At 36.3% G+C, this 16,072-nt stretch overlaps 1 protein-coding gene across 3 annotated transcripts in view; it reads right to left on the bottom strand.

Moving 5' to 3' along the window:
• The window catches only part of WWC3 (WWC family member 3), a 125,936-nt gene that overhangs the window by 80,641 nt on the left and 29,223 nt on the right, over positions 1-16,072 (bottom strand). For all 3 annotated transcript variants that reach the window (XM_067296454.1, XM_067296449.1, XM_067296461.1), the window contains exons 2-3: positions 6,621-6,730; positions 1,608-1,811 (exon numbers count right to left, since the gene is read on the bottom strand). In XM_067296454.1, coding sequence (XP_067152555.1) covers positions 1,608-1,811; positions 6,621-6,730 — 314 coding nt within the window. The remainder of the gene's footprint in view (positions 1-1,607; positions 1,812-6,620; positions 6,731-16,072) is intronic.

Genomic DNA, 16,072 nt, shown 5'->3' with positions numbered 1-16,072 from the left:
AAAAAACCTATCAGAAGATTGAGAACCATAAAAGTCAGTTAACAAAGTGTTTGCATCTGTGCTACAGATAACCTCCCAGCTTGTCATTGTCTGTCTTATTTTGTTGTTGTTACAAGCAATTTGTTTTTCTAAGTATTATAAAAATAATAAAAAAGACAGGTTGTATTTCTCCCATCCTTTCTCTTCTTCAATAAGAGTTTCTTTCCATATACTCACTTAAAGGAATTCAGCAAAGCAATCCCAGAGAACTACTGAGAATTTTGAAAAAAACAACTCCCCAAAAAACAGAAAAATATTTTACTAATTTTAGATTTAGTAAATTTATATTTAGATTTAATAATCTAAAAAATATTAATGACACTATCTTGCTTTTTCCCCTCGTTTCAAGTCTTTAAAGCAGTAATTAAAAAGTCTTTTAAACAATAATTTCTTTAAAAATATTCTTAAAATATTCTCTTAAAAAAAATCACAGCAAGATATGTATTTTAAATTAAATACAAGGATGGCATAATTCAAGTTTAGCAGTAAGAGAAGAATATTTGATCAAGACTATCTGGAACATCCCAGGCCTAGAAAACTTCTTTTATTCAGGGTTTTGGCATATAAATGAATTGCCTTGGATTAATAAATAACAACAGTAGCAGTAGCTAAACAGTACTCTCAGGTGCCTGCTTTGACAACCTCATGGTCTGGTTTCTTACATTTTTTCCAGAGAGAGCTAAGTGAAAGTCCACATATTTATCAAGTACTTGGCATTTACCAGAAAACACTATACTTCAACAATCGCTATAGACACAGCCACTGAAATTCCACCAATTTTTCAAAGTGGCAGGTGGGTATATCTGTCTGATACACTTCTCCTTTGAACTAGACTCTTGACTCTTCAGGAAAGACACCTTCCCCCATTGTACTTAACCAGCCAACAGCCATGACAACAATGAGGCAACTTCAGACTTTAGAAAAAGTGTATTATCTACTCCAAACTACCTTAGACATCTGAAGAATAAAAAGAGCAGGAAATCAAGGCATCGTGACCTAGACTACCCCAGCATTAGGGTCAGATGTTGGCATTCAAGAACTTGCACTAACGGTGCACTAATGAAGCACCATTCTCCACTTCTGTCAAAGGAGTCTCCCCATGTAATAGCTGCTCTAATGCTGGTTAAGCCAGAGGTGCTCTGGATGATGATGCCTTGTCCCCTCTTTTGTAAAGTAGATAAACTTGCCATGTATCTGCAGAAGCCTTCCCCTAAGTTGGCTCCAGCGGCCAGGGTGGAATAGTCTATAAATTTAGGAGTGCAAGTGGCTGGACCAGCAAGGTTCAGTCTTTGTCTTGCCTTGCACAAAGCATCGCTATGGCTGGCTCCAATATGGCTGGAGACACTAGCTGGGATATATCCCTGCTTAACACTAAAAAGGCATATTCTACTAGTGATGACAGGAAACAGGAGTCCCTCAATAGCAGAGACAAAGGGTAGCACCTCACTTCTGGTTTCGGGGTCTCTGAGCAGAGGAAAACAGGGTGATGAAAACACACTTCAAACTCTTTCTTATAGTACATGCTGGGAGAAGCAGTGGGAAAGGCAAGAAAACACTAGTAAACTCACAGCTGGCATAAGAACGGTTGTCATCCTCACACATTTTGTGCAATTGCTGATATTCTTCTTGGGCTAGTTCAAATCGCTGCTGCTTTATTTGGTAAATCTCTTTCTTGGCATTGAGTGCCTCCTGGGCAACTATTAAATACTCCTTTAGCATGCGTTCCTGCTCTCTTCTCCATTGCTCCCTTGGGTCCTCGATTTGTGTGAGCTCTGAGGAGAGAAGCATAAAAAAAACCTCGTAAGATATCTTATCCCACAAACTACAGATTATTTTGTTAAAGTCTGTTTTACAGGTCTACATCACTGCTTAATAAATGAGTGACATGCTCAAAAATTTAGATGTACTGTTTCTAGTGTGCCTAACATTACAGCACTCAATATCACTCCTGGACAAGCCTGGACAAGGGTAGGGAGAATGCAGAGTGGAGGAATAGGAAAAGGACTTCTAAATATAAAGGCATTTCTATTCCTTCTCACAAACTTAGAGTAAACCAAAAGAAAGTAGTGTTTTGGCTCTGCACTTCCCTAATAGGGAACTTGTACATTCTGAGGAACTATCTGAAAACCCTGAAGCATGAAAGAGAGCAAAAAGTACCTTAATGTTTAACCCACAACTCGATAGACAGCAGGAACAACTTAAAGATACTACATACAATTTCACAAGTATAACACTGCAAAATGTTAGAGGTTTTATCTCTAGACCTGACTGAACAAGAAGAATGAAGTTCGTCAACATAAAAGTCAGCATTTCAATCCCAAATTCAGAAAAGCACTGCTTCCCCCCCCCCCATCTTAAAAAATACTCTCTTGATTTCCCTTTCAATTTTTAGGATAGTTTGTATTCAAACACAAATCAAAAATAGGCTTCCAGTACAAAATCTTTCCTGTATATACTGATTTACAAAGCTATTATTTTAAAGCAATCCCTTCGGAGTTGCAAAGATATCTAAAGGAAACATGCATTAAAATCCTGAAAAATTATTAGTTTATGTTTTCTGTTCATGGTGATACTCAAGCTAGCAAATATGTTTTACACAAGGACATTTGTGTAAAGTGTCATATTTAAGCAAATGTTAATTTTTGATGGCTGTGGCTCTACTGGCAAGAAGTCACTGCAAATGCAATGTTACTGTTCAAAGCAGAGGTGGAACCTGCAGCACAGTCAGGAGGTAAACATCTAATCGTTTTTTCCAAACTTTGTTTCTCACAAGAGAGATGAAGCCAGTTATGTTTAATATTAGTATCTTGCATTGCTAATTCAATATGCTAGTGTTTATGATGAAATAAGAAACTATAAAAGATTGAGTCCAAGAAATTAAAAACTCTAATGGTGTCAAGGTCACGTTAGCAGCTCTACCATTTGAGAACTGTTTGAAAAGTAGATATATAAAGAAAAACTTTAAGTTCATCTATGAACAGTGCTTCCAGCAGATTTGTATATTATGTTCCTAATAACCCTTTCCCTCAACTGTTGTAACTCTTCCCTTCCCACAACCCCTCACATTGCATGATCCTGAAGATCCTGCCTGTGATTCTGTGATTTCTCCAGAATATTCCCCATGTCCCAGGGCCCTAGGTTCCCGGCAGCACCTTCAGTCTCCGAAGCATCTCGGCTCAGTGTCCCTCAACTACCTCTGCAGCCCAGGACAGGATGTGCTGTGGCTTGTCCCCATCTCAATAAATGCTTATGAGGCCAGTGTCTGCATGCAGGTCAAGCAGAAGAACAAACTGCTGAGTTCACACTGGAGCCCCTCCTTTAGTGAGGGCGTTATAATTTGCAAAACTTGGCTGCGTCTGGCCATCAGTCTTCCCAAAATTTGTGCAAGTTTAATATTCCTCAAATGGCTACTTCCCTATGGAAACCAGGCAGAAATTATTATATATTTATGAGACAGAAAAGCACATCACAGTAAGTGGCCCTTCATGAACAGAAAATCAAGAATTCTAATCTCAGTAATCAGCCAAGGCTAAATATTATGTCAGATCACACATTAAGCTTCTGAGGCGGCAAAGCACTGCATCACTTATCAAATTGATTCCCCAAGCTTTCTCAAAAGCTAGCAGCACTCTTTCGAGACAGAAAAACTTCTTCAGTACAGTAGGGATGTTTTCTTCTGTTTTATGAGCACGCAGGCTTCACTTTACCCTGGATTTCTACACAAGTTTGCCATGTAACAACTGAAACTAAAGCCGAATCGGATGATAATTTCCTTTGTTTCTTTATAACCGATTAAAAAAAAATAAAAATCCTACAGTAATTCAAGAATGGCCCCAGACAAATGCAGAGAATATATTATTCCCCCACTGGGGAATGCCCAACTGGTTCAAGGAGACTTCAAAGGCTCTCAAGACTCTGAGGAGGAGGGAAAGGAATTCTGTGGCTGGCAGCCGCCAAAGGTTTTTAAGCAATGGCTGGACGGGAGCCAAGAGCAGCTTAGTAAGGGTGTCAACAAAGTACAGCATTTACAGGACAAGATGGAGATCAGGGGTGGAAGCACCACTGAGATTTACACAAGATTCTGTTCCTGGGGTGTTTCAATATAAATGGAAAGTTATTGGCTGGAAATGTTTTTATTATCTTCTGGGTAAACAAACAAGGCAAGAGGCTTGGAAAAATTAGATGTATTACTGTTTTCTCTTAAAAGTTGGAAGGGCAGAAAGCGGAGAGGATGCACTAAGTGTGAGAGGTCCCTGATGAGCATAAGTTCAAAAGGATCTCTTTGTATCATCTCTTGCATTTTCTAACAGTGTTTCTTGAAACCAAGGCGTTTCTAACTGTTTTGTCCATTAATAAAGAGCTCCAACGCTGCATAAGGCATCTGAACTGGTCTGCCGCTTACCTGTCACCATGTCATGATACGTATGATTATCCACCCATTAGTTCTCACTTCTGTAAGAAGGTTAATGTAGTCTTTATTTGTACCTTGGACATTCACAGTTTAAAAATGGACCAAGTATCCTAGTAATTGTTCGAATAATGATTACTCAGCTATAATATCAACTCCTTCTTCCCACTGAATATATGCTTGTATATACAAGCACTGTATTAGCCTAAGGGTGACAAACTCATTTTGCTGTGACGGCTGAACTACCGTTTAGGATAATATCTGTGAGCTGCAAGTAATTAGCTATCATGAAAGAGACCAATTTTGCAACCTTGTTAATTGCAGAATGATCCCGTTCACTCAGTTCAGCACTGCCCCTACAAAGCTTCCGTCTCTTACTCATATATTACCTCTGCTTAATTTCTAATAGCATTAGCTTTACTTTCCCAGATCTATTTCTATGAATCTTCTTCTACCCCTTCCCATTTAGCATTTGGGAATTTCATTCCTCTCTGCAAGGACTCTCTTCAACAGTTTTGCTCTCAATCGCACAGAAAAAATGTAAGCCAGATCTGACGTGCCTACAGTGATTAATATCCTTACTGTAAGTTTGAATTTGGTGTCTGTGGTAAAACAGCTAATAACAAAGTTTGAAAAGCAACATTAAGAGATTTCTTTAGCATATAATTGTGATTGTTATTTCTATCAAAGGATGACTACTAATAGGAGGCTTCGTTAGCCCTTTTAGTCAGAGCATTGCAATGGGAGTTCATGTTCTGTCCATTACCTATAGGAACCCCTAAAGGCTTTTTCAAAGTTAAAAAAAAAAAAAGTGTGTGTGTATATATATATGTGTGTGTGTGTGTGTGTGTGTATATATATATATATATCTATCTTGAAGGAGTTGCCAATGTCCTGATTTTTTTTTATAAGTGCATTCATGCTCGTGTGGATATGTTTGTGTGCATGTACTACACTACCGTACTCTGATGTAAAACTCTTTTTTTTTTTATTAAACCACCATTAACTAAAGAATTCCTGCCAGTTTAAATGCCAAACATTAAATGACCATTTTCTAAACAGAAATATTGTAAGCATTACCTAACAATCTGTATTTATTGCCTTTCTATTGTCTAGGCTGTCTATCTTGCAATCAGTGTATTAACAGCTCTTTAACAAAGATTACTAATTAGATAATAAACCTTAATTTCAAAACAAAAAGTGCCTCTGTGGGTCAAACAATATCATGGGAAAGTTTGTTATTCTGTTTTTTTTTTTAATAAGTAATTGTGAAACCACAATACATAAGTAATTCCAATGATGGCAGGAAGCCAAAACTATTTCTACGCTTTTATTTTTTAATTGACTAGATTTCAAGTAGATAATACTGAAGTTGTTTTTGCAGATTATACTATTTACCACTGCTGTGATAGCTCATACAACTACCTTCTTCTTTTCTCCCTCCCAGCCAACTGCCAATTTCCACAATATTGAAAACATTCACTTGTTAGTGATAAGAAGCCTAATGATGGCAACACAACAGTAACAGCAACAGTAGTACAAAGCTGTAAAGATAAAACATACTACTTTAAAAGTAGAACTGGCAAATGTGCCAGACACTGGAGATACCAAGCTCAGCAATGGTCCAAAAGGGAAAATAATGGAAATCTTTCCTTCTTAGTTTCCAAAAGGGTCATCTGTTGGTCTTTTTACTTTACTTTGCACTGTATTAAAGCACAAAGGATGGAATGCTTAAGAGAGACTATTGTATTTCTTATTTATAGTGCTTTTAATTAAAAATCAACACTTTTCTCCCAGAATGTATTTTGTTTTTCAAGATGTATGAGTAAACTATGGATCACTGGAAAGGCAGGAAATAGAAAAGTGTAGTATAAAAATCTTATCCTTTGATGCATGAAAAAAGCAATTACAAAATTACTGATATTCCACAGGATGACTTAACAAAACAATAATGACTTTATACACTGTATCTCACAGATTTTAAAATTCTTTACAAAGAGAGGAAGGGTACTGTCCACATTTGAAAGATAAGGAAACAGATACTGGAAGAAATGACTGGCAAACATTATCTCACTGTAATGTGAAGCCCATAAATGTTATCAGAAACAAAGTTAGTGTCATCAGTTAACAACAGCTTGCTAGTATTCCTAAAAATAATCATACAACTACTCACGATTTATGTGGTCCATGTAATAAACTCCAATCTGTTGATCATAAACAGTTTCCCATCCTAAAGGAAGCTCATCACCAACACAGTCAGCAAATGTCAATGGCTTTGTTATCCTGTAAAAATAGAAATAATGAAAATAAATATAAAAGGTGCACAGTTTACGGTGCAATAAATGTTATAATATGTTTTGAAGGTACCTCCATGATTTGATCATTAAATAGCTATGCTGCTTAGGAATGTGCTAATAATTACAAACATACAGTTTCAAAATAGAATTTCATTTAAGTATGCTGACAGATACTCTCCAAACAGGTAAGACAAGCTTCTTCCTTCAAGTTTCTATGTTTAACAACTTAATTATGATGGCATGCAGTCCTGCCAGTTTTTCTCCCATATTGCAAAGAACACAAAAGTGAAGCTGGAGTTCAGCATTGCTCACAATTACTAGAAGCTTTATAGGTTTTAACTTCTTTAAGGTGTCAAAGATGCATAACTGTTTGTCCCTACAAACACAAACATAGTACTAAAATAAAAACAGTACTGTATAATAGATTTCTCCTCTTTTCAATTACACATTTCCAACCATTAATAATATGCTATCAGTTCAGACCCATGCAAATTACTTCCTCTCCTCCAAAAAAGAGGAGAGACAACCAAAGGTGTCTATAGCATTCTGAACTCCATCAGAGCAGAAACAGTAACTAATAATTAACTACAGTATTAACTAGAAGCTCAAAATATCACACCCCTTGCTGAGCAAATTCTTGATAGACCAATGGTAATAGAAATCCACAACAGCAATTTTAACATTTAGAGGAATACTGGAAATATTGGGTTATAAATTCTACAGACAGGACTCTACACTGAAATTGTTCTGGAATATCAAGGTATACAGAAAACTAGAAAGAACAAGTGTTTTAAATAAAAATTCTCAACATTTCAGTTGAATAATGTCTACTTCCCAAAGCATCATTTCAGTTGTCAGTTAATCTCTAAAACAATGTATTTCTCTAAAAGCATCTACAGAAGTCCTTTTCAGAAAAGCTATTAATATAATCATTTCAATTATAAATGGGATATAGATACACTTCTAACATTTATTTGTTACCTAGAATGCTGATGGCTTTTCAAAGATTAAATATGTACATTAATTTAGAGACTGACTTTAACTGAGCATAATCTGAATATCACATAACGGTATTGGCATAAAATGGAAGTTGTGTTCACATATTAAAACACCCAATTAAGTCCAATTTGGACTACCCTTTTAAATACATTTGGGAATATAGAGATCATTGGAACTGGTATTCGCGTTTAATCTCATAACACCAGTATAAATCAGTAACTTTATTCGAACAAGAACATGTCCTCCTCCCATCCCAAAATTAAACCAAGAGCAAGAATACAACTGTAAAAACTTCAAGAGACGGAAATACTACTATGACTATATTCTAGCTATTCCAAGAGTCCAGTAAACATTCAAAACATATATCATTATCTGTTTACCTTAATGTTTTCTAGTTCTAATCACTGAACCTTTTGAACACCTACAACTAGATTTAAAAGCCCTGATCCATCAGATATGTTTTGGATGAAACTACTCAGCCACCAACTATCATGTTTTTAAAGAACTGCTAAACTGCTCATTGGCTCTGAATCTTAAACCATTCTTCTGAATCTTACTTATCTTTCCAAACTTTATAACAGATTTTGCAGCACTTCAGGCTCACTCATTGAAGAAAAGGCATAAAAATGTGGCCATGAAGTTTTACTCATGTTTATAATGTTCATTTTCATAGTATATGGAATATGTATACATAAAAAAAAAAAAAAAAAAAAAAAAGAAGAGCCGCACACGTCCTGTTCCTTTTTTCATCAGTGGTGTAGAAGCAAGACCACTCTGGCAACAGCAAATATTGTGGATATGCTAGAAAGAAAACGTACCCCTCTAAATAAGCACTTCCATCACTAACAAAAAGCATAAAACTTCAAACACAGGAAACAGAAAAAAATGCATTTATCTGCCTTCTAAAACTAATTTAGTATTCTTCAGATTCCAGTGCTCATTAAAGCTAGCTTTACTAGAATAAATAATTTGTCTTCACTATCTTATACTGCTGTAACGTTTTCAACAGCTTTGCACAATAGCCAAGTGGTATACACTGAGAACAACTGTTTGCTTTTACTGTTAAAAAGATACAAAATGAATTTCAATTTCTTGAAAGCAAATGTTTATTTTCTGAATATACTGGAGCTACAATCCTCAGGTATCCCTAAGTAAAATTAAGATAACACTGCATTCAGTTAAAGGTGACTATCTTCCTTATATCAGAGGGGAAAGATGGTAAGGAGCTTTATGAATTTTAGCATTTATAAAGGAAAAGTTATTTAGATGAAATAAAGAGCTTAATCATACTATGCTATAAATTCTTAAACATCCATAAGCAGTTTAATAAAATGAAGATGCACATGAACATGCGCATGACGCAATGTAATTTAAAGTAAAAGTTTTCCATTACTGACAAATACGTATTTTATTTCATGCAGAACTAGCCATGTAAGCCAAAAGCTGCTGTATTCAAGAAAGAAACTGTTGCTATGGATTGACATATGCATTCTTCTGGGAATTCATCTAGTAGTTTGGTGGACCAAATATTGCCAAAATAGTTCTGATCTCCCTGGAATTCAGTCAAAATATCAAAATATGAAAAATACAACACACAGCATTTTTTTTAAACTCAGATGGGTTTGTTCTGAAGATATCATGTTTACAATTTCTCAAAGTAGTCTAGACATTGGTTCTTAAATTACCACACTATAGACAAGATTTTCTTTGGAATGAGTTATGAGACATGCTTGCCTGTTATACAAACACACCCGCACCCTTTATTCATAAATAAAACCTACATGAGATGCTGTAACCTTTCACGCTACAAGAACCTTAATTCAACATTCTCCGTGATCCCACCACTGCTCAAACTTCCAGGAGAAGTTAATGCTTATTTTCTAGAAAAGGGAGACTGAAGAAAGTCAGTGCATCTGGTGTAACAGGTTTTCCTTCTGATGTTATAAGGCACACGTGAACAATATAATTAATGGTTTTAAAGAAAACCTTGATAGAAAAAGAACATATAAAAAGCTTTACTTCAGACATTCAGACTATTTACTTCATGCCACTCATTTTAAACTATATTCAAAGTTGCTCCAGTTTGGATTTCCTTCAGACAGAGCATAAGGTTGCACTGAAGGCTCTCAATTTAGTCATATTTACATCTATGTAGCTTGACAGTTCTTCATTCAACCAAGCTAACTCAAAATAAGCACTGCTTAAAATCAGAATTAAAAGTTTCTCCCTGTTTTGCGCTTGTTTAACTAAGTTGATTGAAAAATTACATTTCTTGTTTAACAAGCACAACTCTGAAGACAATATTTTTTTGTCCAGCTAGGGAAACTAGAGGTTTCCAGAATAATAAAGAAAAAGTTATAACAGATGCAGATACAGATATTGGAGGTCAGACACAAACTACAGCACTAGACTATTGAAATTAAGTATCTCCTGGAAGTACCACTTTCCCCTCTATTTTTTTTTAAATTAGCTTGAACTCTTTAAAATAGGACAGCTCTTTTTTTCTGCTTCTATATAAGGAATTGCACAAGGTACAAGTACATCTGTGAAAACATTTCAAAGCATTAAAATAAAGACAGGCCAGAACAGAATCAAAATACTGCCATTTTTTTATTACATAAAAAGCTAAACAAGGCTGACCTGAACTTTTCTCCCACCTATTCGCGGTAGTAAAGAAATAAAAAAGGCATTTTATCTGTCACCAGGGATCTTCTCCTGTTCCCCACATGATACATGTTAAACATTCAAAAGAGGATTCTGCACATCTAACTAGAAACAGAATTCCTGTGGGACCAGTTTTTAACATTAACTGGTTGTGGTCACTGGACCTACAGCCCCCGTGTAAGTTGTCCAAGGTGGCCATCTGCGCATATGTCCAGGCGCCTACCATAACTTCAGATTAATTGGTTAGCTGATTCTTCATTACCTTTTAAACATTTATCCTCTCCAAAAATATTGATGTTTTCCATTTGTTAGACACCTGTTCTTTAGTGACTTTGAAAACCTTCAAAAGCAAATACCGAAATGCACAGAAAGCTTCTATAACCAAAATCCTGTAAACTAAGCCAAGAAAAAAATCTTTGAGCACTGCCATGCTCTTTGGATCTGTCACCTCTAGCCCTACCCAAATTAAATGTTTTCATTAAAAAGAAGTAGAAGTCTGGCATTTGCATGCAGTAAGACAGGACATACTTCTGAAAAACCAGTCTTATTAATATTTTCTGTATCAAGTATCAAACTGCAAAATAAAAATGAACAGTAGAGTATAACAGTTTGACTGAATAAGAGACAATTTTTCTCCTCTGCCTCTTTACTTATTTCATACCTTTAATTCATTACAAATACCCAGGTGGCTTTCCTGCAGGTACAGGTGCTTCCAAAATACATTACCAGACCTTTCTGAATATAAAACAGTTATAGAAATTTCTTGAAGGCATCAGTTCATGGTGGGGAGCAGGTGGGAAGGGGAGAAGAGGACAAAAGGAGATTACTACATATCATTTTAGATAAATTACTGCAAAACTGCTCTCGACTTCAACATTCTTTGTTAATAGAATCTAATTTTAACTGCAAAAAATAGAAGAAGCTCAACCTTTAAATGATAAAGCACTTCTGAATTCAGAATGAGACGTGCTTCAGCTCTCCAACCCTCCAAAATGCAGTCTGGCTGCTAGTGTGGGGCGGCAATTTCTTTGTCACGTATTTTCAAAAACTGAACTAGATCGCTTACAATGCAAGGCACCAAAAAATAAGATCTTCACTCCTCCCTTGTCCCTTCTGCCACATCAAAGGGCCCTGGCTGCCTGAAATCTCTAGGGCTAACTGAGCAAAAATTCCCCTGGGAGAAACTAAGAGAAACAGGCTGTTTTTGCAAGATCTTGAACAGGAAATCAAAAGGTGTTTCCAAAGTAGAAAGTCTGCAGAAAATCAGCTGTCACATCTTAGTATCTAAGATGACTAAATTGCATCCAGTGTCACACCTTATCTTCTGAAGTGGCCCACAATTAAGAGGAAAGTATGAACCACAAGGGCTACAGCTTGCTTACAGAGTATGAAAATAAGCCAGCAAGTTCTGAAGAAAAGCAGTAACTTGTATGCGAGATAGAGGGAAGATGGAAGAACAGCAACTGTCAACAGTGCTTTTAGTTTCGTTCCTAATTTTGGACAGGAACAACAGCAAAGGCAGAACATGTCTAATAAAAGACACGTTTCAACAAACAGCCAGAAGAAGAATTCCCTTAGTCTGATCTCAGTTTGATGAGCAGTCTAGTGGGCTAGATGTTTTTGCCTGACAAATGTGAATTACAGGTTAGGAAACTGTATTAATTCATGCTACAGATCTGAAATAGAGCATGCAATTTAAAAACAAATAACAGTAATCCTAGTAAATAATTATATTTTCCGACAGATCTAGCAATAGTCTATTCAAAGAACTATACCGAGCATATTGTTGAAGAGTCACAAGACAGGAAAGAGAGGAGGCAAAATGAGGAATCATGCACACATTTAAAGGCTTTTTGCCAGACATTTTTTTCTTACCTCCTTTCAAACACGCACTTAAACTACAGCTGTTGTCATAAATGTTAACTTACCCCCTTGCCTAGTATTTTAGCTCTTATCTCACCCTTTCCCACAACAAATAAAAAATTCTGAAAGGAATGGAAGACAATTTATTTTGTTGTTTCACAAGGGACATTCACAAGAAAAGCTGTTTGCTGCTAGGGGCTTTTTTTCTGGTTTATTTGGGGGTTTTGTTGTTGTTGTTGTTTTGCTTTGTATTTAAAAGCTGCATTCCACTCTTGAAGGCACCTCACTGACTTCCTTCACCTTTGCAGCTCCAGCACCTTAGCAATATCCGCCCGGGCCTGCAAGAACTTCTTTGAAGATGGAAAGCCTGTGGCCCCTCAACCATTCCAGCTGCATCCTTCCTGCAGCCCGAATCCCCCCAGCTCCTCCCAACACACTTGTCCGAAGGGAGCATGAAAGCCCCCGCCTCCTAGCAGGAGAGTAACAAATCAGGTACACGCTGCACCGGTCTTGAAGCAAGGTGCTTTTCTCAACAGTTCCAAAAAATAGCCATTTACCAAATTATATCAGCACAATGGTAGAATGGGGTAGCACATACCAGCTCAGGTATATACTGTCTGTAACAATGCCACAATAAACTCAACCCCGTATTATGGCACTCTGGAACATACTAGTTTTTCCTCATTGTCCATCCTGCCTAATGGCCTTCACTCTTCAAAAATATTTTAGATCAGGTAACACATCCAAAATATAAACTGGATTTAAAAATACAGTTCTGCAAATTACACACTGACTGCTTAGTCAAAAGTACAATCAAGCTTACAAAAAATATGTATATTTTCAAGATAAAAATCCCTTATAACTTCTTTTTTAAATTCAAATGATACATCTTCCCTTCCATACAATTTAGCCTCCAGTTCTGAACTTAGTGAACATCTACACAATCCTTCATTAAAATAAATTCACAACACATACGGCCTTATGGAAACTTCCACAAATGAGATTTTGTGCTTAAGACAAAGACCAGAAGAGCGTAACATATTCAAATTCATCACTGGGACATATTTCCCCTAGAAATAAATATTACCTTACCGTGAAGAAACAACAGTATCAGTTCTTCTAAAGGGCAGTCCTTTTGAGACCGCACTATATTTTGCAGTCATACACATTGTTTCAAAAGCAACAGCAAACTAGCACATGAAATACAGTGTAACAGTGTCAAATCAGTATATTTGATTAAATGATTTTACAGTGACATAAGCCAATATAGAATACATCAATGTACAGAACAAAGGGCTCAAAACAGCGTTCGTAATGACTACATTAGTAGTGACATTAGTAGTGACAACTACAGTAATGAATCTACTCCCTAAGTTAGAGTGCTTCAGGGGCTGGTTGAAGTATAGATGTTAACTCCATTAGCCATCCTGCCCCTCAGTCTGAATCCCACAAATGGCCTTGTTTTTACAACCATCCGCGCCTACATGGAACAATGCTGCAGAAACAAGAAGTCTTGCACACACGCATCACCTCTCAAATGTGATCCTCAAGAAAAGACTATTACTTTCATTCATTAGATCTATGGCAGTAAGTAGAAAACAAGCAGTTTAACTGCAAAGAACAGGTTTCAGGATCAGGATCTCACACTGTTTTTTGTTTTTGGTTTTGTTTTTTTTGCAAGAGTACAGAAAAAAATATAAATTCAATCAGATATCTACCTCTTTTTTGATCTTGTGCTGAAGAACAACATTCAGGAAAAATGGAAATAATGTTATAAAAGCTCAATGCACTGAACAGAGTGCCTGAGTACTTTATTCTGCCATCTGAAAACTGAATGGAATGGTTTTGTTTCCTAAAGCATTTCAGATCATGATGTCCCAAGTCATGCGCTACTTTGAATTCATTCACTTGTCATGAAAACAAAGAGACTTCACTTTTTCATGCTAGGCAGTCCCTTTGCATACTTTTACTTCGTTAACATTGTTTTTTGATGGACAGGATATTATCACAATTGTCATATGTGTTTGTCATACTTACTATATTCTCTACTATCTTATTTAATGGCAAATAGGATGGGTGCCCAAGAAAACTGTCCACTGTTAGATTCTGTGATGCAGAGGTAGCTACCTATATGAACAAGAGGAAACCTATATAATTTTTAACTTAGAAGTAACAGAATTTCATACTTCCTATTTCAAATATCTACATGATGTTATTCTTGAATTATAAGAGATGTATCTGAGGACTCCCTCTAATCTACTTTCTGTTCAATATTAGAGAAACAATAAATATTAAATAACAAGCAACAACAGAGAAATAATACACTTTTGTTATTATCCTTAATCATATCTCCAAAAAACAAAGATGCTAAGAAATACTGCTTTAGTATACTGAACCATAAAAAAACCTTTGCTTTCCAAGTGTAACTCTCACATCTAACATATTTGGCTGGACAGGAACTCCTGAAATATGTCACACAAATCAAAAAAAGTAGTCAAGTTTTCCAAGCAGGTATCCATTTCTTAATAGCAGCTACAATTCAAATCCAAATTCAGGACGCACATATGACAAAGTTTTGGCAAAAAAACCCAACAGATTAGCATTTCATCAATATGGCTGCAATCCCCCCTTCAAAAATCATAGTCAAATTAAAGGTCAGCGCTGTTAAAAAAAAAAAAAAGCTTTCGTTTCTACTATTTGTTATTTTTATACAAGATAAATGCCCCCCTCCCCCATTCCCTTTTTTATTAAGTAAGGCTATCCATGAGTACTTTAACTCATGTTATGTTTGTGCACGCACAGAGATAGCCTGAAGTTACAGGCAACTGCCCAAAGCAGGCAGCCAGTATCTAAGATTAGCAGCAGAGCAAGGGCAATAGCCAGAGGGGCTGACTGAAGGCAGGCAGGCTGGGCAGCAGGTGACTTCGCGTTTCGGACAAGAAAACAGAAAGACAAAAATTGCATATGCTTGCTGGCAATAAACCATAAGGAGGTGGAGAGTCGACAATATGCTGCAGATAAAACAATAACATGGGGGGAGTTAGAAGATCACTCTTTTACTGACTTGATATCAAACTGAAACTTTTTATTGAATACATTTTTGGTTAAAAACAACTACATTAAGACATTTACAACCTTTCTTTTGCCAGTCCTAACGGATCTGTCTTTGTTACTCACAATCTCTGAATATTTATGAGACCATCTCAAGGATTAGTATACCGGGAGAAACCTCTGAGCACATGGCTCCCAGTATATGCAATCGAGATACTTACTATTATCAAACTGACAGATGGGTCACTTAGGCATTCTTAGCTATAAGTGTATTTCTGAGAAATTAAATCAGAGATTCAAAAATCGCTCTTTGGACGAATGCTAAATATTACCTATAATTCAAATAATTAAAAAAAAATCTAAATCTAAAGGTAAGTCTCAATCAAACCTTAATAAACTAGAAATCGAAGGTTATCTTGCTCATCTCCAGATTAATACAGAAGCAAAAGGGAAAAGTCTTCAAAACTGCCTCCCAATCTACTACATGCTCTCACCAAGATTATCTGTCCTTTATCCAAAAAGATTATGCCAGTGTTTGCTCACTATGCATTTACCCTTAAATCTGGCCTTAAGAGACTAAACTTTTCTTCAAAATTTTGAAGTCTGTGTGATTACCACAAACAGTATGGCAGTGATTTTTCCAAAATGTTCTGCGTATCACCCATAGTTGAAGCTTCTGCACACTTGCCATGGTTTGTTCTGCACTGCAAAAAGCCTCTTCTGTCTCCTTCGAAGTTTATCATTCTTCTTT

This window comes from Apteryx mantelli, chromosome 1, assembly GCF_036417845.1.
Source record: "Apteryx mantelli isolate bAptMan1 chromosome 1, bAptMan1.hap1, whole genome shotgun sequence".
In the NCBI taxonomy this organism is placed as follows: Eukaryota; Metazoa; Chordata; class Aves; order Apterygiformes; family Apterygidae; genus Apteryx; species Apteryx mantelli.
The sequence above is the reverse complement of the archived record's forward strand: the minus strand, read 5'-3'. Positions and strand labels throughout refer to the sequence as shown.